Raw genomic sequence first — 25,369 nt, 5'->3', positions numbered from 1 at the left:
ACATATGGGCCGTCAAGGCCTCTGATATACTGTACAAAATGAACCTCTGTCTACAAAAGCCTCTAAGATTATTTGACATCAAATGGGACAGGGTACCGTCCTACCCATAAGTCTTTAGCAAAACTCTGACACGATGACTCATAAACTCGGCTGCACTCCGAATGAGGTGGAGTCTTACCGATCCTTTGCTGAATACCAAACTCGTCTACTATGAGGGCTCGTCAAATTGATTATCTATACCTGCAGGCATGAATGCAGCGTCCCCAATAAAAGGACGTCAGTACGAATAATGTACTGAGTATGTAAGGCAGAACTGAAACATAACAATAAGTCAATCTTAATTAACGACATATAAGAATAACCCTGAATCTCTGAAGTGCCACCGTATATGCATATGTATTATACATACATATATACAATGCTTCTCTTCGAGACTATTATCCATATCGTATGATACATGACTGCCCAACTGATAAGTGGTAACTGCCCGACCGGCCGTCGCACGGTGGTAAATGTATGATTGTCCAACCGGTCGTAGCACGGTGGTAAATGCATGACTGTCCGACCGGCCGTAGTTCGGTGGTAAATGTGTAACTGCCTAACCGGCCATAGCTCAGTGGTCAATGCATGGCTGCCCGACCAGCCGTAGCTCGGTGGTAAATGCATGACTGCCCGACCAGCCATATCTCAGTGGTAAATATGTAACTGCCCAACCGACCGTAGCTCGGTAGTAAATGCATGACTGCCCGATCGACCGTAGCTCGGTGATTAATGAATATGCATGTCTACCCAACTGGCGGTAAATAATAATACATAACTGCCCAACCGGTGATAACTGCCCGACCGACCGTAGCACGGTGGTAAATGAATATGCATGAAGATGCGTGTATCACTATATTATAAACATTAACATCTTTATCAAATATCTCAATAGGGAACTAGATACATTTTTAGACATGCTTGAATATCGCTTTACATAAATGAATAACGTAAACATCCTTAACTGCTAAGAGTAGAAACACTTATGAAATAGCATTACGTTTACGTATCGTTACTTGAATTATGCCAAAAGAAAGAAGGATTAGCCTTAACATATCTGAGTAGGAAAAAATCCGTGTGATATTCCTAAGAAGGATTACACCGTACTCCCTTAAAACTGCAAAATCTCTGTTTGATTTATTAAAGATCCGTACCCTTCTACGTTAATTGCCGGTTGTCTTCTCCGTCAGCTTTAGATTGCCCATATTTAGAGTTCTTTGTTATCCTCTTAATCGTTCAAAGATGTGTATATTTGAATTGTTCATATTCAAAGATATGTAACCTTCTAGGATTTAATAATTCCTTATGTTGGAAGATAAGTATCTTTTGATTGTTAAAAGATTTGTAGCTTTTTCTAATTACATGGCTTATCTAGGAATTGGTTGCCACCTAATCTAATATGGCTAAGAGTCATTTCTCCAAGAAGTGGCTTGCTGCCACGTGGGGTGGGTGGGAAATTTAATCTTTATCCAACTTATTAGTTAATTAGGTAATGTCCCGTTACCCGATAATTAACCTAATTACCCGCATAATTGAGAATTATTTCAAATTACTTAAAATACTACTTACTTTTAACACACTTTATACATCTTACTATTATGGTCATGTGGTACCATATAAAATCAATACATACACTATTATTTCATTAAAACATCCATGTAAAAATATATATATTTTTTCAACTTCTAATTTTCCTAATCTCATATAAAGAGTACAAATTTGCGTACGCTTAATTCTTAAAATAGTAAAAAGATAACCTTCTTTTCTTGTGAGAAAATAATTTCTATCTTTACAATAAAGAAAATCTCATAAACTTTCTCATATTATATGTATAATTTACCATATTCGAAAATAGTAATAATGGTAACTATCCAAAATTATACTTATAAAATTTTTACTAAAATACTTCACTTAAAAGAAAATACCACACTAACACAATATCTAACGATATCAAGGTTGTAAACTTACAGGGTCTCATAATAATAATGTCTTAAATCCTCTATAACCTCCTAATAGACATAATCCCTCCGAACTCATGTGGATTTACCACAGCACATCCTAATGCTAAGGTACGGGATGTAACACAACGGAGCTTGCAAAGTCCAAAAATGAGAAAATAATTCAAACCCTCGACCATATGAATCTGCTAGTCATCTCGCACCTGCGGTTCACTTAACCGCTTCTACAGCTCCGCAGGTGCAGCCAAAACTCCGCTTCAGCGGTTCCCATGAAGGCCCCCTCCCTTTGCTTCTACGGACAAGGCTCCGCTTCTGTGAAGTTGCACCAGCGACCTCCTCTCCGCTTCTGCGGAGAGTGCTGCCACACGCCCATATCGCACCTGCGCCCCACTTCCCGCATTTGCGATCTCGTCGGTGCGGCCAAGGCCTCGCACCTGCTCATCCCAACAAAAATCCGCTTATGCGGTCTCGCACCTGCGACCAAATCCTTCGCAGGTGCGATCGCACCAGACCTGAACTCTTCAGCAATCCTCTAAGTCCCAATTCCAATTCGTTAACTTTCCGAAATCCACCCGAGGCCCCCGGGACCTCAACCAAACATACCAACAAGTCAAAAACACGATACGAACTTAGTCAAGGCCTCAAATCACATCCAACAATATCAAAAATACGAATATCACCCCAATTGAAGCCTATTGAAACTAATGAATTTCCAAACTTCTACAATCGATGCCGAAACCTACCAAACCAACTCCGATTGACCCCAAATTTTGCTCACAAGTCATAAATGACACAACAGACCTATTCCAACTTCCAGAACAAAAATTTGAGCCCAGTAACCACAAAGTCAACTCTCAGTCAAACTTCTCAATTCTCCAAACTTCAACTTTCCCAACTTTCGTCAATTCAAGCCAAAATCATCTAGGGACCTCCAAATCAATATCCGGACGCACTCCTAAGTCCAAAATTACTATATGGAGCTATTGGAACCATCAAAATTTCATTCCGGAGTCATTTACACATAAGTCAATATCCGATCAACTCTTTCAATTAGGCTTCCAACCTTGGGACTAAGTGTCCTAACTCATTCTGAAACATCCCCGGAACCAAACCAACTACCCCGGCAAGTCACATAACAACAAATGAGCACAGATTAAGCAGTAAATGAGAGAATAGGGCTATAATACTCAAACGACCGACCGGGTCGTTACATCAGATATGACAAAGCTAATTTCAATGTTAGTTTAATGTACATTGTACATGATAGAGGTGATGTGCATTTTGATATTTAAAGGGGGCTCTGAGTCTATCATCACCTTCTATCAATTTATCGGAACTACGGCTCATGTCTTTCCCCGTATTGTATCAAAGAGGTCAGGTATAACCCCCTCTTTTTTGGCGACACTGTTTGCCGTAATACAGGATGCTCAGACTACCATATGAGTATAATTTATCTTAAAAAAATCGATCTTGTACCTAAGTTATTTTAGATTTATCATTGAATTAGCACAGAATTTTCAATTTAAATTTGTTAAATTTAATTAACTTTTATAATTTGATCCTTTAGTTGATGCAACTGGGATGAATGAAAACACTCGAGTGCTGCTTCGTTAAGGATTGGATAGTTGTTGTATGTAATTGGTGATTAAGAATATCAGCTAAAAGTTTTTGGTGTGACCCCTATGTAATATGGTTTATGTCACACGAGAAGAACCATTCCTCTTTTTGCCACACACAAGTTGCTGCATGTTCATGCTCTTGGTGCTTTAGTTAAAATCAAGCTCTCAAAAAGTAAGAAACCTCAATTAAAATAACTCTTAATCAATGGAAACTGAACACGTTTACCATTCAATTGCATAACGAATGAAATATATGCACCAGCCTGTAACAAGTTAAACGTTCACTATGGGTCCTAACATGTGAAATTCACTTGGTTACTAAACCTATAATTCTGTTCTTCCCCACTTTGGCTCAAACCTTCACTAGCTCTTTAGCATTGAAAGAATGTCATTAGAGAAAAGTAGTACTAGAACTGATTCCGCAAAGGCATTTATCCTAATTAAACAAAAATCTTTGTCCAACAACCTGAATGGAATTTTATGCAAATCCCTGGTCTTTGTAACCCTAATTCTATATCTACTTTACTTTTTCTTGTCCAACCATCCATGTTGTCAATCATCCCTATTACTCTTCCAAAGAAGAATCAAGTCAAAGCAATATTACTACAATAAAACGTCCCACATTTCACCTACAAATATTAGCCACTTAGTTTTTGGAATTGCGGGCTCATCAAATACATGGGGCAGCAAAAAATTGTATATCCATTCTTGGTGGAAACCAAATATAACAAGGGGATATGTTTTCTTAGATAGAACCCCAAATGAGCACCTACCTTGGCCTTCTAATTCCTCTCCTCCTTTTAGAATATCTGATGACAATTCGCGATACGCGCCTTATCACAAGCACGGAATGCCATTTGCAATTAGAATGTTGAGAGTGATTGAGGAAACATTCAATGTGGAGCACAGTCCAGGAGTGAGGTGGTATGTTATGGCGGACGATGACACTGTGCTATTGATTGACAATTTGGTCGATGTTCTTTCCAAGTATGATCACAGAAAGTACTATTACGTTGGGATGAATTCGGAGTGTCTTGTCAGTAACTTTGGTATGTCGTTTCAAATGGCATTTGGTGGAGCTGGTTATGCTTTAAGTTATCCCTTAGCTCAAGCTGTGGCTAAGAACATGGATACATGTATCAAGAGGTATCCATTTTTATATGGCAGTGACCACATTTTACAAGCATGTATTGCTGATTTAGGCGTCACCATTACACTGGAAAATGGGTTTCATCAGGTTTGTAATCAAACTCTTTATATTATTATCTTAGAGTATGTTTGATATAACATAAGTCTTTTCAGAAAAATATTTCAAATAAGAAAGTTATTTTCTAGTGTTTGATATCATATGGGAGAAAAGTGGACGGAAGGTTTTCTCATTATTTTAACTTTTAATTTCATATCACCTTTTAAAAATAAAATTAAGCCATAAGGTGGCATCTTTTAATTTTATATCACTTGCTCTAACTAATAACACGTACTGAATAGTAGCACTTATTATCAAAACACACTTTGCATAGTTAACCAGATTTTACATCATCATCTTCAAACTCAAAAGAAATTCCTGACATTTACTTTTGTTGTTTCACACAGATTGACCTGCGCCGTGACATATCTGGTTTTTTATCAGCACATCCTCAGTCTCCATTCCTATCTCTCCATCACCTTGACTTAGTGGCTCCAATCTTCCCTTTAATGAACCATCACGACGCCGTAAACCATCTAATGACAGCAGCAAGAGTAGATCAATCCAGATTATTACAGCAAAGCACATGCTACCTAAAGAAGTACAATTGGACATTTTCAGTGTCATGGGGCTATTCCATTAACATCTATGTGAAGATTCACTCTCCAAGTTTTCTTGAAAGACCCCTTGAGACATTTTCTGAATGGAGAAAAGGAGCAAGGCCACCTTACATGTTTAATGTTAGACAATTAACTAATGATTCTTGTGAAATTCCTCATGTTCTCTTCTTTGATGCTGTCGAGGGAACAAGATTAAACCACATTGTTACGAGATACATCAAAAGAACTCCAAGGGCGATGCCGGCATGTGGGTCGAGCGGCAATCATTCTACGGATGATGTCTCAAAAATTCGTGTCTTTTCTCCCATGCATAAGCTTCATGTAGGGGTTAGTATATACTCATCCCATTTTATTTTAAAATGAATAAAGTGACATGTAAAAAGTCTAAAGTAAAAAGTTTTCGAATGAAAAAAGATGACATCGTTTTGGAATAGAATAAAAAAGAAAAAGAAAAAGTGCTACATAAAATTAAAAAGAGGAATAATAATCATTGTAAAGTGAAAAAGAAGAACATACAAGTAAAACATTACGAGTTTTCGTAGAATATGTTCAGTACACTTTTAGATAAAATAAATCCTAAGACATCATGGTAAGTCCTCATCCCGTATTGCCAATTATTTGAAAGAATACAAATATAGAATCCTAAATAAAAGCAGGAGGTTAAATTTAGCTTTAAATCCATTTTGTGAGTTGTTCTTAGTGTTTGTTTTAATTGTTTCTTCTGCATTTTCTCAGTGTTTTTTAATTATATGATGATTTTAGCTACTTTATCGTGCAAAACACATTTGACTTTTAATTCATTTGAACGAATCCAATCTTAATTATACAAAGTGGGGGTTATAACAAATCGTTTTGGACCCCAAACTTATACATTTCAAGTTTGACTTTTCGCTTATTTATTACTCCAGTATATTACATTCTATATGGCATTATTATGATCTTTGCATAATTATGGATCGAAGTTTACGAATCGTTGATAAAGAAATTGAGCTGTTTTTTGAATTCTTAGCCATAATCTTATTTTGTTTCTTTTCTGTACAGGCAGGTAATAGAAGAGAATGTTGTGACATTGTGCAACCCATTGGAATGGACTCGATGGCTATCAAACTTAGGACTTGTATGAAACATGAAATTATTGCCTGAGCGAAAAAGATCATATAGCATGCATCAACAAGTTTAGCTAGAAGAAAGAGATAGACGCAGTTGTAGTAATTTTTTTTTACATATTTAGTGTGTATTTTTCCTCTATTGCCAGTTTCGTGAATGGAGATATTTGACATTTACATGTTCCTGAAAATAAGTTGGCCTAAGAGAGTACTCCCTGTTCTTTCTTTTATGTCATTTTCCCTCAGCTTATCTATACAGCTGATACTAGTATTAATCCACGGCCAACGAGGGGTGGATGTATCTATCTTTACCCGTAAAACGATACAGTTGAATTTATATTGTGGTTTATAGAAAAGCAAATCGATTTGATCCCAAAACGATAAATAAATTAAATAAAATGCAAGACTTAGCGTTGAAATCGAGATAAAATAACAGGCAGCTTAGCTCCGGGAGCAAGGCTTCCGAAGGCAGCAATAATCGTTGGACAGAAAATAAAGTATTATTTAGCTTGGAATAATGTGTAGCATAAGTTTGTCCGGAATTTCCTGTCTTATAGTGGCTGTTAATGTCACTATTTATAGCTATACCAAGAGAACAATGCCCTATGATCAAGCCCCTCTTAAATGACAATAATGGGGGCATTGATGAATATGTTACGGCAGGTAATGAATGCCAAAGTTCTCTGTAACTGACGTGTGTTTAATACTAAGAAATATTCTTCATTGAATGACATCTGGTGACAAATATTCGTTTACCCTCGTTGACAATGTTCCCTTCGAGGTCTACCCGATGCCAACCGAAGTTGTTGTCCTCAGTCTTGGTTTTTACTCACTTCTACTTCCGTCTGTTCCTGGTTCCACGTGTCACTCTATTATTCGAGTATTTAATGTAAATCGATTTTACCCTATACAGATAGTCCCTCTGCTTTCCCGTGACATATCCTTGTGTCACTGGGAAGTTGGGGAAGATTTCTTTCTTGGCGGGAAATTCTCTCAACCCTTCTGAAAAGTTTCTGGCCCTTGATAAGACGCACGTCTCTTCGTATTTAATACCCCGAATACATGTTACTCCACGATTTAGCCATATTTTCACCGGTTCTCGAGGTAATCATGGACATGATTTTAGCCTCCTATTCCTTTACTTATACGCCTCATTCTTCTTCTTTTACACTTAGTAGTTCTACAAACTCTCATTCAACTCTTTGCTGCTTTCATCTTTCTTCACAGAACTCTTACCAACTTCTCCTCATCATGGCCTTCTTTAATAACTCTTCCAAGAACTCCGGTCTTCTCTTTGGTGGGGGTCCGAAGAAGAGGAAAGACAAATAAATTGATGTTGATGCTGACCTTTCCACGGTAAGCACCATCATCCCCAAATGTCTCAACACAGCTAAGGACTTTGAAGAAAAGTTCCTTTCTTCAAGCTCTACCACTTGGGCTGTTAGCATATACCCTTCTTCTATCCGTCCTTCCAGAATTCCTACTGTGAAAGAGGACTGAGATTGCCATGACCTGAACATCATTGCTCCTGTGCTGGTGGATCAAGTAACCTTCACGAAGAAGGGCTTCATGTATATTTATACGTACCTATTCACTTTGGGTGCATTTTCTTTGAGCGGGGGACTAGACCACGTGATTTTGGAGTTGTGCCAATGATACCAAGTTTGTTTGGCATAGGTGGGCCCTTCGGTATGGCGAATAGTGGCCTGTCTGCGGCGGTTGTACCAAGAAACGCAGGAGGAGTTCACCTTGGCTCATATGATGAATCTCTTCTCCCCCAAGATATTCCGTGGGGAGGTAATAAATTTCAGCAAATGTGACCACCATGCTTTGCTCACCAGCATGGATGACGACAACGACCGTGGATGGATGGAGCAGTTTGTCATTGTTGCCACCAGGGATATCATACCGGACATGACTCCATTTTTACCTGAGTCATGGACTCGTACACGTAAGTTCAAAATATGTCTTTTTTCTAAAAAAAAGTTATTTCATGTCGCTGCTAATGTTTCTTCTTTTATTATTTCAGCAACTCGGTGGACACCACCAAGGATTGAATGCCTGGACTGGTGGGTTCAGAAGATTCTGGACATCACCACGCCTGAACCCCCCGGTGGAAAGAGCTGGCCCCCAAATACGGATGGAAGGCCAAGAATCATGGTACATTTCATTTTTGTGCATAAGAAAATTGGTTAACCTCTCTTTTTGTGGAATTCAGGTCTCCCGCAGGGCTCTGTCACCATTCCCGAGGAGGATGTTTTGGTTGACCCCGTGGAGGCTATGAGGTTGCTGAAGGAGGCTCTCACCCGAACAGGCGCTATCAGAACTGCTTCCAGTGTAAGAGCTTCCTCTCGGAGTCTCCAGTCAAACAACAAGCAACTAAAAAGGCGGCGTTCTTCCTCGGCCGAGGGAAAGAATGAAAAGGTGAGGAAATCCGCGCCCGAGCCAGCCGCAATCACTGTGGTGATTGATGATGATGAGGAAGCCAGTGATAAAGGGGATTCCTTATAAAGGAGACAACATCCTTCATCGGCTCAACATAATGCTCAATATGAAGAGTTTATAAACCCAACCGAGGACGATGCCCAAGCGCTCAAGGGAGAGTTTGACTTGGTGGAGAATGCCAACTCTCCCTTTTCGGTACCAGTTGCTGCTCCTGGTACATCGAGGCCAAGTACCGAGCCTCTTCCGTCTTCGGTTGGTGAGCAACCAATAACCAGCACTGCTTGTGCTGCAGCTGCTTCTCAATTCATAATGCCATCAACTTTATCCCCTTCCATACCGGCCATACCTTCCTCACCAGTAACTGCTACATCACCCCCACTGGCCGCAGACGCCCAAGAGGAGGATGTCAATCCTCCCCAGTCCCCAGACCATGGGAATTTGGGGCATAACTACTCGCCCCCTTCTGCAGATCCCTAGAGGAGGAAAAGTGTCTCCCTCTCGGTATCTATTGAGTGCCATCTGCTATCCTGGCTGGTGGAACCTAATAACTATCTGAAGCCGCTGGCTTTAGAAAAAGATAAGAAGAAAATACACTCTCTCTCTCGGGAGAGTGTTTGTTAAACAATGCCATGCACAATGCAACAACGATAACATACTTGTTCTCTTTACTACTTGTTTCTTCTTGACTTGCTATGACATGGTTTCTAACTAGTGTTTTTGCTTCATCGGCCAACCTCCTTGCTTCTGAAGGCCTTCAAAAGCTGATCCTCGATAAAGAATGACTCCAGTCCGAGCGGGATCAGTTGTTGGCCTAGAGGGACCAAATTGCTGCTCGTCTCCCGGTGCTAGAAGCAAAAGCTGCTGAGGCGGGTGAGTTAGAGGCTCGGTTGAAACAGAGTGAGCAGGAAGTGATGGCCCTCAGCCAAGAAGCCTCTCAGTTAAATGTACAGTTTCAAGAAGCCAAGGCTAAATGGTCTCATGAGGTCCACAATGATGTGCTCGCTTCTGCCGAGCGTGAATCTGCCTTCGTTAAGAGAGTGAACAACTTGAAGGAAACCCTGAACTCCAAAGCTGAAGAGGTTGTTGCTGCCAAGGAGAAGCGTACCCAGATGGAGGATAAGTATAAAAGGATCATAGAACACAATAAGATTCATATCACCACTATCCGTGATCTTGATCTTAGACTTAGCGCCGCGAGATCCGAGCAGGATGGCCTTTAGACCGAGGTTGAGCGACTTAAAACAGAACTTCAGCGCCGATCAGCTTCCCTCATTGTTGAAAAATGATATTCTATGTATAGCATGGGGAGAAAAACCTTGGAAGAGGCCAAAGCGGGAGTTATTGATATTGATGAAGAAATCGCCAAGGTTCGAGAGCTGGAATCAACTGCTCGAGAACGCCTCCCGACTCAGCTTGATGCAACTGACTCTTATGGTTCTGGTTCTGAGTTCTCAAGAACTGAGGAGGAACTTGAGAAGAATAATAATGAAGGCCAAGATCCCGAGTAGACGGCAGATCCGCCTGCTTCTCCTGGGGGTGCTGATGCTTCTCTTCTCCCGAGTTTTGGGGGCGATATAGTTTAGCTTTTTGGTTTCTTTTCCTTTATTGTTTTCTTTTTGTATTTTTGTACTTGTGTTGCTTGACACATTTGATAAATAAAAGTGCTTTTTGTTTAAGCATTGCGCAAAGTTTACTTTTTTGCGTCGAATTATGCGAAGCTTCGGGTGCATTTTTCACCGATAACATTTTGGATTCAGGGCATAAACTCTTCCGGAACCAACCCTTTACTGTGAAGGTTTCATAATATAAGACCCTCTTATGTTTACGGTGCTCTTGAAGAGGACGTCTCCTATTCATTCCGGCACTAGCATTTGAAGTACTTGATTAACTTTCAAATGATAAAATCAATTCATCGTTTGGACAAGAAATAAGATAAAATAAAATAAAAGGACTTTATTTTATTCCTTCTATCTTCAAAAGTACATAAGCATTCATTTTGTCGAAAGAAAAGAAATTGCCATTACTTGTGACTAATTTGTACAACTTGTTTCTACGGGGCTGGCTATGCAATCCCCGGTTCCAATGAGACATTTTGTTCCCAGATTTCATAGTCTTGGTTGCTGTGGCAATCAGATTGCCGTATTCTCATATTATTTCCCCCTAGTGTTTGAATACGAGGAATGAGAATTGGAACACTGGAAGTCTTGCTCCTTTGAGGATTCCACTAGTGAATGGTTGGATGATCTTTGGTCCGATAGCAAGCTTTGTTTCCCATTTGAAACTTTGCTACCGAGCCAAAGATTATCTAACCACCCCTAGTGGCATTTAGGAAAAGAGCACTCGTGAATGGTTGAATAGCCTTTTGTCCAATAGCAAGCTTCGTTTCCCGTTAGGAACTTTACTATCGAACCAAAGACTATCTAACCATCTCGTAGTGGCTTGTCGCTTTCATGCCTTGTCCTTTAATGGTCTTATTTCTGCCGATGTCATTTCCTTCGTAGTATGCTTTCCGTTGATGCCTCGTTAAAAACCTTGCCAGAAAAACCTAATTGGGACAAAAACTGGACAAAGGGAAAAAGAGTGCAGCACATACTTTCATTATAAGTGGTGCTCATCAGCAATAATAATTTTTGAGGTGAGTCAATTTGACTCCATCTTGGTTTTCTAGTTCGTATGATCCTTTCCCGGTGACAACTGAAATCCGGTAGGAGCCTTTCCATGTCGGACCCAGCTTTCCTGCGTTGAGCTCCAGGGTATTTTGAGTCACCTTTCTTAAAACCGAGTCTCCTAATTTGAAACAGCGGAGATTGGCCCTTCGATTATAGTACCTTTCCATTCTTTGTTTTTGGGCCACCATCCTTATTTGCGCTAAGTTCCTCCATTCGTCAAGTAGCTCCAGTTTGACTAGCAATGCTTTGTTGTTTGTTTCTTCGTCCGCCCAGAAGTACCTCAAGGTCGGTTCTCCTACTTCCACCGGGATCAGAGCTTATGCTCCGTATACGAGAGAGAAAGGTGTCTCTCCCATGCTTGACTTGGCCGTCATCCGGTATGCCCATAACACTTTAGTAACTCTTTGGGCCACTTGCCTTTACCTACTTCCAATCTTTTTTTGAGGTTTTGAATAATCACCTTATTTGTTGATTCCGCCTGGCCATTTGCGCTCGGATGGTATGGCGAAGATGTGATTATTTTTTGACATTTACGCCTATGACATATGGCCCTTTATCACAGACAATCTCCTTCGGTATGATGAACCGGCAAATTATGTTCTCCCACAAGAAGTCGACCACTTCGCGCTCGCTGATTTACTAGTAAGGACCTGCTTCAACCCACTTTGTGAAATAATAAGTTAAAATTAAAAGAAATCTTACCTTCTTGGGAGCTGGTGGCAGCAACCCGACTATATCCATCACCCATTTCATGAATGTCCATGGGGATAATACCGAGTGCATTAGCTCTGCCGGTTGGTGCACTAACGGCGAATGACGTTGACACTTGTCGCATTTCTGAGCGAATGCCTTAGCTTCATGTTCCATCCGGGTCCAGTAGTATCCTTCCCTAATTAATTTAAACACCAACGAGTTTGCACCTGAATGATTTCTACAAATTCCTTCGTGAACCTTTCTCATGACGTAATTAGCTTCGGAGGCGCCTAAGCATCAGGCCAATGGGCAATGACCTTCTATATAACTGTCCTCCCCAGAAGCTTTAACGAGCTGCTTTGCTGCGTAGTGCCCAGGATGCCTTGTGGTCTTCGGGCAGATTGTCTTGCTCATGGTAGCCGATGATTTCATTTCTTCAGTCCCAGACCAAGTTGGTTGTATTTACTTCATAATAACCATCCACGTCCAGTACCGAGTGCATAAGCTGTATGATTGTGCCAGAATCTGATCCCTTCTTTTCCATGGACGAGCCCAGATTGGCCAATGCATCTGCTTCAGCGTTTTCTTCTCTAGGGATGTGAGTAATTGACTATTCTCTGACTCATGCGAGTAGATTTTAAACTTTCACCACATATTACTGCATGCGTTCCTCCTTGGTGTCGAAGATTCCATATGATTGATTTACCACCAGTTGGGAATCATATTTGATTTCGATGACCTCGGAGTCTAGTCCTCAGGACCGTTCAAGTCCTGCAATCAAAGCCTCATACTCGACTTCATTATTAGTCAAGGGAACTGTCACGACCCAAACCGATGGGCCATGACGAGTGCTCGAGTCCTACCTGTCGAACACCCCTAAGCATGCATCTAAGATATAAATATGAATTAAGGGTAGGTTATGAATAACACATGCCAATAAACTACTGAATCACGTGAATAACATACGTGAGGAAAACATGTGCAAAAGACATATATATATATATATATACACACACACACATGCAGAATACGGTAGGATGAGCCGACAAGGCTGCTATAGACAACTATATATCCACAACTAGAAGCCGACAAGGCCACATACTATCCAACTATACATGACTATCTACAGACCTCTGATAGAGTGTACAACTGTATGAAGGAAGGGACTAGGCCCCGTCGTACCCATATCTACACACAAAAATAGCGTACCAAAACTAATAACAGCTCCGGATCAAGTGAAGCACACCAACGCTCGCTGATCAAGGATCCTAAAAAGGGGGACCGTTATCCTGTCTACCTGCACCTGCAGCACAGGCCCCAGGAAATAGGGGCGTCAGTACAAATAATGTACCGAGTATGTAAGACATGAAATCAGCACATAAAAGACATAAAAGAAATATGGAGTAAAGGAATCCGCCTGTAAATCTAAATAACTTTGTGAATCTTGAAATATTTATAAAGTCATGCATGTGCATAAAAATGTTGTATTATGCGTAGGTATATCTGTACATAACATCATCAAGCCTCTGAGGGCATCCCATCATATCATCTCGACATTTGTGGGCGAAATCATCAACGTATACCAACTGATCAGATGGTGGTGCGTATATAACGTTGTAACCTTTTCCCATATCCCATATACATATAATATACGCGTATATAACGCTATCTGGTCTTGGGTCAATGTACATGTATAAATGAATGAAATGCGTAAGAAGTAAGTTAATAAGATTTTTCGGAATGTCATAAGATCAATATGCTTCCGGATAAATTTTATCAACCAAATATTTTTCTGAGACCCATGAACAAAAGATATAATAATAAGACACATGGGAATTCAAGAACATAGGCACCCCTAGTGCTTCTATGAATAGAGAAATTTATGAAAGTTGTGCGTTTGGTCGTTTCGTTTGTATCATATGGATCATGCCAAAAGGAAAGAAGGGATATCCTTAACATACCTTACTTGACGAATTTATCAAACACTTTAACTTGAGCTTGCCAAGAACAACTTTTGCTCCTTCTAAATCTTTGAACAAGAAATAAGCACTTCTTATGATCATGGCATACTTCATGTTGTTGAACATATGTAGTATCATGTGTGTACGTTTTTGGCTATGTTCTAAAGTAAGAGAATCCCCAACAATAGAAGGAAAGATTTCAACATCCTTTCTATATCTCAAATTGCCAAAGAAGAATAACATGAAGGCTTAAGGGATATGCCTTACACTTTCACGTGTAAACAAGGCACATCAAGTTCTATGACTCATCTAAGCACATTGGTACCACCCTTGGCCAACTTAATGCCATATGGCAGCCCATTAAAAATCCTTATCCACTTAATCCTATTTAATACCATAATTATTTTCTTATTTTACCACACTATTCCCACAATTAATCAATTATTCACATAATTAATTCTAGCACACAATTTACATAAATACTAATACACTTTATATATCTTACTATCATAGTCATGTGGTACCTTTTGTGGCACTAGTCCATAAAAATGGGGTATTATAGGTTGGACCGTATTTTATCCCAAATTGACAAACTTCAACAAATACCCATTCTTTGATTTGTTTACCCTCTAATCTTCACGGTACTCACTTATCACTTGTTACAAATAACATAAATACTTATAACCTCAAAAATAATCTCATTCCCGAATTTACGTCGATTAACTTACGGCGAAACTTTAACGTACAAAATGCGGGATGTAATATCCTTCCCCCCTTAGAAACATTCATCCTCGAATGTTTAACTCCCCGGGATCTATATAAAATTTTGGCAGAGTCACCTTTGTAACAGTACTACTACCAACCCTTCCTGTAGAAAACTCAATAATTCAATGCCACATAGGGCCACAATCATCAATAACGACAATAGCCTCACACGACCAATGATAATAACTAACACAAGAATCCATACACGAACCTTAAGGCTGTGATGTCTCAGTCGGATCCTCCTAGGGAAGAGGAAACAAGTGAGGATACCTAAACTTCATGTCTTCTTCAGCTTCCTAAGTCATTTCTCCCACATTATTGTTTCTCCAAAGTACTTTCACCGAAGCTACGTCTTTAGTCCTCAATCTCCGAACCTGTCTATATAGTATATCAATGGGAGCTTCCTCGTATGATAACTGCTCTGTGACCTGAACATCATCAACTGGCAAGATTCTAGAAGGATCTCCAATACATTTACGGAGTATAGACACATGAAATACTGGATGTACATGAAAGCTACGTCTTTAGTCCTCAATCTCCGAACCTGTTTATCTAGTATAGCAATGGGAGCTTCCTTGTATGATAACTGCTCTGTGACCTGAACATCATCAACTGGAACGATTCTAGAAGGATCTCCAATTTATTTACGGAGCACAGACACATGAAAGACTGGATGTACAGACTCCAAGTCAGAAGGCAAGTTTAACTCATATGCTACCTGGCCTACCTTGCATATGATCTTATATGGTCCAATGTACCAAGGGCTAAGTTTTCCTTTCTTACTGAACCTCATAATGCCTTTCAACGGTGATACCTTTAGAATACCCAGTTGTCAACCTGAAACTCCAAGTCTCGTCATCGATTATCCGCATAAGACTTTTGACGGCTTTGAGCTGCTAATAGCCTTTCCTATATAAGCTTAATCTTCTCGATTGCCTGTTGTACAAACTCTGGTCCTACTAACTTAGTTTCCCTAACATCGAACCATCTGATAGGCGACCTACACTTCCGTCTGTAAAGAGCTTCGTATGGAGCCATCTGAATGCTGGAATGATAGCTGTTATTATACGCGAACTCAATATGCGGCAGATGATCATCCTAGATACCCCTGAAGTCTATCACACAGGACCGTAACATATCCTCAAATATCTAAATAGTACGCTCAGCCTATCCGTCTGTTTGGGGATGAAATGTTGTACTGAGACTTACCTGAGTTCCCAATCCTTTTTAGAAGGACCTCCAGAAATTGGCTGTAAACTGAGCTCCTCTATCCGAGATAATTGATATAGGGACACCATGAAGTCGTACTATCTCCTTAATGTAAAGCCTTGCATAATCCCTTGCGGAATATGTAGTCCTAACAGGCAGAAAATGGGATAATTTTGTAAGTCTATCACCTATATAGAATTGAACTTATGCTGGGTACGAGGTAAGCCTATGATGAAATCCATATTAATTACTTCCTATTTCCAAGTCGGAATCTCTATAGCCTGCAATATTCCACCTGGTTTTTTAAGCTCAATCTTAACCTGCTGGCAGTTAGGGCACTGAGCAACAAACTCCGCTATATCCTTTTTCATTTGGTCCCACAAATATATTTCCCTGATATCATGATACATCTTTGTTGCTCCTGGATGGATAGAATAATGAGAATAGTATGTCTCTCCCATAACCTGTCGGCGTAGCCTTGCAACATTAGGGACACATAATCGTCCTCGATATTAAAGGACTCCGTCTCCTGTAATCTTAAATGGTGTCTTCTCCTTCTGAGGGGTTGTATCACTGTAATGAGCTAACACATGATCCTCATACTGGCATTCCTTCACTTCAGTTACTAAAGAGGATGTTGCCGTGTCCTGAATAGTAACTCCGGTATCACCTGAGTCCAGTAATCGAACTCCAAGACTAGCTAGCTGATAAATCTCATGGGCTATCCCCCTCTTCTCTGGCTGTAAATATGATAGGCAACCCATAGATATACGGTTGAGGGCATCAGCTACTACATTCTCCTTCCCTGGATGGTATAAAATATCAACGTCATAGTCTTTCAGTAGCTCCAACCATCTCTTTTGACGTAAGTTCAATTCCTTTTGCTTGAAGATTTATTGAACGCTTTTATGATCAGTATAGATATTAACATGAATGCCATACAAATAGTGCCTCCACATCTTTAGTGCATGAATCACCGCGGCTAACTCTAAATCGTGGGTCGGGTAATTCTTCTCATGCTTTCTTAGTTGTCTAGAAGCATAAGCTAGAACCTTACCATGCTGCATCAGTACACAACCCAATCCAACACCCGAAACGGCACAATAGATAGCATAACCATCGGTTCCCTCTGGGAGTGTTAGAACCGGTACTGAAGTTAGTCTGTCCTTTGATGCATAGAAACTCCGTTCGCAAGCATCGGTCCACTAAAACTTAGATCCCTTATGAGTCAACTTTTTCAATGGTGCTGAAAGTGAAAAAAATCCCTCTACTAATCTCCTGTAATAACCTGCCAAACCGAGGAAGCTACGAGCCTTCGTCGGTGTCTTGGGTCTAGGCCAAGTCTTTACTGCCTCAATCTTTTGTGTATCGACCCAGATACCTTCACCTGAAATAATATGCCCAAGGAAAGCTACAAAATTCAACCAGAATTCACATTTAGAGAATTTTGCATACAACTTCCCTTTTTGTAGAACTCTGAGCACAGTAAGCAAATGATCTGCATGCTCAGTCTCTGAATGAGAATACACCAATATATCATCAATAAATACAATCACGAACAGATCTAGAAAGGGTCTGAACACACGGTTCATCAAATCCATGAATATTGCTGGGGCATTGGTCAACCCGAATGACATAACACGAAACTCAAAGTGTCCGTATCTGGTCCTGAATGTTGTCTTCAGAATATCTTTCTCCTTAACACTTTCCTTCTACTACTCTCAAGTCTATCTTCGAGAAATACTTGGCATCTTGCACTTGATCAAATAAATCATCAATCCTCGGGAGCGGGTACTTATTCTGGATCGTCACCTTATTCACCTGTCTACTCAACTGAGTGCCACGTACCTTATACTGGTTTATTATCACACACACACACACACACACACACACACACACACACACACACACACACACACACACACACACACACACACACACACACACACACACATATATATATATATATATATATATATATATATATATATATATATATATATATACAAGTAACAATATTAGAACTTAACTTGCATAACTAATTCAAAAAAGGTTTATATAGATATATAGGGGCCACAAGGCCGTAGACATTTCATACCCAAAACTATACATAGGATACTATCTGCAAAACCTCTAAGAAAGCATAACCATAATAAATAAAAGTCGGGACAGGGCTCCCGACGTCCTCATAAAACAACATAACATATACATAACCCTGACTTGGTATTACTCCAGGAAGAAGTGGAGCTCACTACCCAAAAGTTAATATCTGGAGGCAGCCTACAGTAGAGGGTCCTCGCCTCGTCCTATATGAGAGCCTCAATTAGACACACTTCAAAGCGGAATCTTCATATCCTTATCAGCTACCTTCCTCCTCTTGGCCCGACTACTCTCTTCTTTCTCTCCATATCACATGACATACATATACGAACCTTGATTGACAGACTCCCAAGACTGTGGAGTATCTGGAACCTCAGAAGAATTGGTGTCTGTAAATACCTTGACATAGTTTTGAGCTTGAGGGGAATCCGGTTGTGCTAATCCTTACACCACTCCCTTTATACCCCGATCAACGGTCCCTGATAATGAAACTAAGGGCCTTGGTGAGGTCGGAACTCCTCTAACCTTATCTTCTACCGGCGAAATCGAAACTACTCAAACGGATGACTCATATGGATACTCGGAAGGATCCTCCTCAATAGAACCCATGATCTCCAATGGGTCTGACTTTATAGTGTAGCTTATATCTCCTTTTAACACTTTCATCGCCTTCTGACCCGTGATAGCGGCTGGCGCCTGTTGTCTAATAGTAATAGGCATGTCACGCCCCAAACTCGGGGAGTGCGACCGGCGCTCAACCGAGTGAACCCGACCGAGCAAGCCTATTAGATTTCCTTCTACCCAAACTCATCCATGAATAAGGAGAAGAAATAATTTTGTTAATTAGACAGTAGGGAGATCATGTATACAATACTAAATAATTTCATTAGTTACTTCACTTTTAAGTCTCAAAATACACATATTCTTATAGTTTGAGTGGAACAAGTGATCAAAACACAACATAACTTTTTGACTTTTCTAGCACCCATGTACAACTCACATAGTGTCTACGGAGCCTGTAAAAGTTACAAAAGAGTGTTATGATATTGCCTGGAACAAGGCCCCGATCCTATGAATGATTTTGTACGGTCGGATATACCTCGGACTCAATTTCCCTTTCTTACCAAATCACATTACACCCTTCATGGGGGAAACCTTCAAGAATACCCAATCATCTTCTTTGAACTCCAAATCCCTACGACGAGTATCCGAATAGGACGTCTGACGGCTCTGAGAAGTCTTCAACCGCTCCTTAGTGATCTTAACTTTTTCCATAGCCTGATGCACGCGGTCTGGCCCTATCAACTCTGCTTTCTCAATTTCAAACCACCTAATGGGAGATCTACATCTCCTACCATATAAAACCTCAAACTGTGCCATCTGAATACTAGCATGATAACTATTGTTGTAGGCAAATTCTATGAGTGGCAAATGATCATCCCATCTACCTTTGAAGTCTAGAACACAAGTGCGCAACATGTCCTCAAGCATCTGAATAGTTTGCTCTACCTGCCCGTCAGTCTGCGGGTGAAAGGCTGTACTAAGATTCACCTGAGTACCCAAACCTTTCTAAAAATTTTTCCAAAAATTAGCAGTGAATTGTGCTCCTCGATCATATATGATGGAAACTAGAGTGCCATGCAACCTGACTATTTCTTTGATATACAACTGAGCATACTGTTCCGCTGTGTCGGTAGCCTTAACCGGCAAAAAGTGTGCTGATTTCGTGAGTCGATCCACAGTCACCCAAATTGAGTTAAACTTGCGCGGAGTGCGCGGTAGTCCTACCACAAAGTCCATATTAATCATTTCCTACTTCCACGTTGGAATTTCTATGTTCTATGCCAACCCACCGGGCCTTTGGTGTTCGGCCTTCACTTGCTGAAAATTTTGACATCTTGCCACAAAGTCCGCTACATTTGTTTTCATATCATTCCGCCAATAGAATTCCTTAAGATCATGATACATTTTTGTAGAGCCCGGGTGCACGAAATACCTAGAAGTGTAAGCCTCGGTCAGATTCTCTCCTGGAGACCATCTACATTTGGAACACATAGACGCCCTTGGTACCTTAGTGTACCCTCATCCATGCCAAGAGAAAAGGCCATGGTCTTATGTTTATGAATCCCCTCTTTTAGTTGTGCCAAAAATGGATCGATGTACTGTTTCTCCTTGACTTCCACAACAAGTGATGATTTAACCCTATTTTGTACAATCACCCCTCCTTCACTAAAGTCCGCAAGACAAACTCCCAAACTAGCCAATTGATGAACTTCCTTGGCCAATGGCCTTTGATATTCCTCCAAGTGTGCTAAACTACCTAAAGATTTCCGGCTAAGAGCATCCACCACAACATTGGCTTTCCCCGGGTGATATAGAATATTGATGTCGTAATCCTTGAGTAACTCAAGCCATCTTCTCTGTATCAGATTCAGCTCCTTTTGTTTGAAAATATATTGAAGGATCTTATGGTCCGTGAATATATCCACATGGACCCCATATAAATAATGACGCCAAATTTTCAATGCAAATACCACCGCCGCAAGTTCTAAATCATGTGTTGGATAGTTCTTTCCATGATTCTTGAGTTGTCTAGAAGCATAAGCTATCACCTTGCCGTGTTGCATTAACACATACCCAAACCCGATCCTTAAAGCATCGCAATATACCACAAACTCATCTGTACCCTCTGGCAGGGTCAACACCGACGTCGTAGTCAATATTGATTTCAACCCCTGGAAGCTTCTTTCACAAGCATCGGACCATTGGAACTTAAACGATTTCTAAGTCAATTTAGTCAACGGAGAGACAAGAGTAGAGAACCCCTCCACAAACTTTCTATAATACCATGCTAAGCCTAAGAAACTTCGAATCTTTGTTGGCGTTGTAGGTATAGGCCAATTCTTCACCGCAGCAATCTTTTGAGGGTCAACCTTAATTCCTTCTGTGGAGACAACATGACCCAAGAATGTGACAGACTCGAGCCAAAATTCACATTTTGAAAATTTCGCGTACAATTGGTGCTGATGAAGAGTCTACAAAACTACCCTGTGATGATTGGCATGGTCCTCTCGACCTCGTGAATACACAAGGATATCGTCAATGAACACTATTACAAAGGAATCAAGAAAAGGCTTGAAAACCCGATTCATAAGATCCATGAAAGCCACCGGGGCATTTGTTATCCCAAAAGACATTACCAGAAATTGAAAGTGTCCATACCGGGTCCTGAAAGCTATTTTCGAAATAACCTGCTCCCTAATCTTCAATTGGTTGTACCCGGACCGTAAATTAATTTTGGAGAAGTACCTAGCGCCCTGTAACTGAGCAAACAAATCATCTATTCTTGGTAATGGGTATTTGTTTTTGATTGTGACTTTGTTGAGCTGCCGGTAGTCAGTACACATCCTCAGTGATCCATCTTTCTTTCTCACAAAGAGAACCGGTATGCCCCATGGTGACACACTGGGTCGGATGAAACCATTCTCTAACAAATCCTTTAATTGTTCCATTAGCTCCTTCAATTCTGCTGGTGCCATCCTGTAGGTTGGAATAGATATAGGCTGCGTGCCTGACATCACATCAACCCCAAAATCAATCTCCCTGTCTGGCGGAATCCCAGGGAGCTCATCAGGAAAGACCTCTGGAAATTCATTCACAACTGGCACAGACTCGAGTGTAGGCGCCTCAGCATCGGTGTTCGTAACCCGGACCAAATAATAGATACACCTCTTATTAATCATCTTCGTGGCCTAAAGTAAGAAATAAACCTACCTTTTGGCATTACATTATCCCCCTTCCACTCAACAACTGGCTTATTTGGAAATTCAAACCTCACAATCCTAGTTCGGCAATTGAGCTTGGCAAAACATGAATAAAGCCAATCTATTACCATAATTACATCAAAATCGACCATCCCCAATTCAATGAGATCGGCCATGGTATCCCAACCACGCACCATGACAAAACAACCCATATAAACCCGTGCGGCCATAATAGACTCGCCAACCAGAGTAGATACAGAGAACGACTCAGGAAGTTGTTCCGGTTTTATCCCAAATTCTTTAGCAAGATAAGGGGTAGCATAGGACAAGGTGGAACCGGGATCAATAAGAGCATATACATCATGAGATTGGACAGTCAATATACTTGTGACAATATTTGGAGAAGCCTAGACACTCTGGCGACTTATCATAGCATAGAAATGGCTGGGTCCTCCTGAACTCTGCGCACCACCCCTAGCTGCACCACGCCCTGCTAGTGCTGGAGTGCCTCGAGCTGGAGGGGGTGCTGAAGATGTAGCAGCTGCAGAACTGGATGACTGTGTTGTGCCCCTGCCCACACCCTGGCAGGATGAATGACACGCCCTCTGAATATGCCCCTCAATCCACACACGTAACATATAGGTAGGTCCATGTAGTAGATCCCCATGTGCATCTTCCCACACCTAGGGCATCGAGGCTTCCGCTGCTGCTGGAATCTCCCTCCTAATCGGCCCTGCTGGTGGGGTCCCCTGCTGCCCTGATTGGGCATGAAATGACTCCTCTACTACTGACTGGGCCCTGTTGGCGGTACACTGGCTGAAGACTGAGCAAAAGACTGGGATGGCCCTGATGACCCTCCCCTAAAAGCTGATCTTCCCTCACCAAATGACTCCCCAAAGTTGCCCGGGGACCGGGCCTTGCTAGTACCCTCTCGCTCCATTATGTTCTTCAACTTACGGTTCTATGTAGCTTGAGCAAATGCTACAATCTTCCCATAGTTCATATTTGAATTCAGGGCAGTTGTAGCGGCCTCTTTGATAACCAAGGGGCTAAGGCCCTGCTCAAACTGACACACTCTAGCCTCCATTGTAGACAATATGAGAATGGCATAGTTAGACAGATGCACGAGCTCTATGTGATACTCCCACACACTCTTACTTCCTTGCTTAAGGTTCTCAAAATTTGCGGCACGAGTTGCCCTATTCTCGGCCGGCAAGAAATGGTCCATGAAAGCGTCAACAAACTCACTCCACCTCGCTGGAGGGATCCCCTCCTCCCGAGAGTCCTCCCACAGCTCAAACCAAGAATAGGCCACCCCTTTCAGACGGTAGGCGGCCAACTCCATTCCCTCCATCTCAGTAGCGTGCATAACCCAGAGAGTCTTATGCATCTCATCAATAAAGTCTGATGGGTCCTCCTCGGGATTAGCACCAGCGAACACCGGAGGATCGAACTGAAGAAACCTATTCACCCTGGAACCACTAGAATCCCCTTGTTGGCTAGAAGAAGTAGGTGCAACATTTGATCTTTGGGATTGAGAATCCACTATCTATGTCAGCATCTGGATAGCTCCCCTAAGTTCCCCGTCAAAAATACCGGAACCGAAAGCTGGGGCTGGAGGTGGAACCAGAATATCAATTGGAGGAACCGTTGCACCCTCACTAGGTGCAAGAACTGGTGTGGCCTGGTCAGGTGTAGTGGAATCAGGCAGTGTAGCAGTCAGGGGATTATCCCCACCCCTCGGGTATTCACCCGCATCACCAAATAAAGGGTCAACTGCCACTCCTGAGGCGGCATTGGCTCCTTGGCCAATTCTTGCTCTCTTCTTAGGTGCCATGTACTGAAAGTTATAGGAATGCACGAGTTAGAGGAGGAAAAATTTCACAATCAGTTTCATCGCACGATCCAGAATATCAAAGAAGGGTATTATTCCTAAATGTCCAAGTAGACTCCAACTTATAGATATGGTCGACAACACACCGATAAGGAGGACTCTACTAGACACAGCTCCGAGACATTCTAGGACACTTTAAAACCTTAGGCTCTGATACCAAGTTTGTCACACCCCAAACTCGAGGAGCGCGACCGACGCTCAACCGAGTGAACCCGGCCGAGCAAGCCTATTAGATTTTCTTCTACCCAAACTCATCCATGAATAAGGAGAAGACATAATTTCGTTAATTAGATAGTATGGAGATCATGTACACAATACTAAATCATTTCATTAGTTACTTCACTTTTAAGTCTCAAAATACACATATTCTTATAGTTTGAGTGGAACAAGTGATCAAAACACAACATAACTTGTTTGACTTTTCTAGCACCCATGTACAATCCACATAGCATCTACGGAGCCTTTAAAAGACACAAAAGAGTGTTATGATAGTGTCGGCAATAAAGCCCCGGCTATACCTCGAGATGTGATAATAATATGACCAAAAGATACAATACGTGACCCCGGGATGAAGTGGGGCTCACCAAGTCTACTGGGAAGAGGATGTACCACTATCGCTGATCAATATTGCCAGCTATGGAACCATCTGCATCTATTTAAAGATGCAGCGCCCCCGAAAAAAGGGACATTAGTACTGTCGAATAGTACTAGTATGTAAAACTAAACACCATCTCAATAGAATGAATAATAATACAAGGGAGAACAGTCAAGAATTCAATAAGAGCTTCAAATAATACTAAAACATCAAGTTAAGGATCACATAAATTTTCAAGTCAATTTCCATGTTATTAGGTTGGGTGATCTTTAGTGCCGATATACCATAATTCAAGATACCACCGTATTCTTACATGGAGTCCGATCATGACCCGATCGGCTAGGTCGTCTCATTTGAGACATCAACCATAACTACAATTTCATTATAATTTCTAGCATAGTCACCACCATGTGTGCGGCATGGCGTCCGATCACGGTCCGATCGGCTAGGCCGTCTCACCCGAGACATTACCTTTTTCAGTCAATCATCTCACATCATACTTCTTTCATCTTCTTTCGATTCATTGGCACTAGTGGCCACAATTATAAAGTCATTCTTGGCACTTAGCCATATTTCATAATTCCAGTTCCCCCTTCCACATTCAAACATCATTATCATTATCCACAACAACAAGGCTTCCCATTCAAGACATTAAATTCACATATGAGCAAATTGGCAATCTTAGGCACATAGAGGCTTTTCATACAATTTGGCATAACAACTTTTATTTCGATCTTGACTTGAAG

At 41.1% G+C, this 25,369-nt stretch overlaps 1 protein-coding gene across 1 annotated transcript; it reads left to right on the top strand.

Annotated features, from left to right (window-relative positions):
• The first annotated feature begins 4,001 nt into the window (after positions 1 to 4,001).
• On the top strand, positions 4,002 to 7,464 carry LOC107787975 (uncharacterized). Its single transcript, XM_075238999.1, has 5 exons — positions 4,002 to 4,853; positions 5,210 to 5,749; positions 6,464 to 6,467; positions 7,111 to 7,191; positions 7,442 to 7,464. The coding sequence occupies exons 1-5, from the start codon at positions 4,002 to 4,004 to the stop codon at positions 7,462 to 7,464; spliced, it is 1,500 nt and encodes a 499-aa protein (XP_075095100.1).
• The last annotated feature ends 17,905 nt before the right edge of the window (positions 7,465 to 25,369 follow it).

Source organism: Nicotiana tabacum, chromosome 19 (assembly GCF_000715075.1).
Source record: "Nicotiana tabacum cultivar K326 chromosome 19, ASM71507v2, whole genome shotgun sequence".
In the NCBI taxonomy this organism is placed as follows: Eukaryota; Viridiplantae; Streptophyta; class Magnoliopsida; order Solanales; family Solanaceae; genus Nicotiana; species Nicotiana tabacum.
Note: the sequence above shows the minus strand (reverse complement) of the source record. Positions and strands in the feature narration are given on the sequence as shown.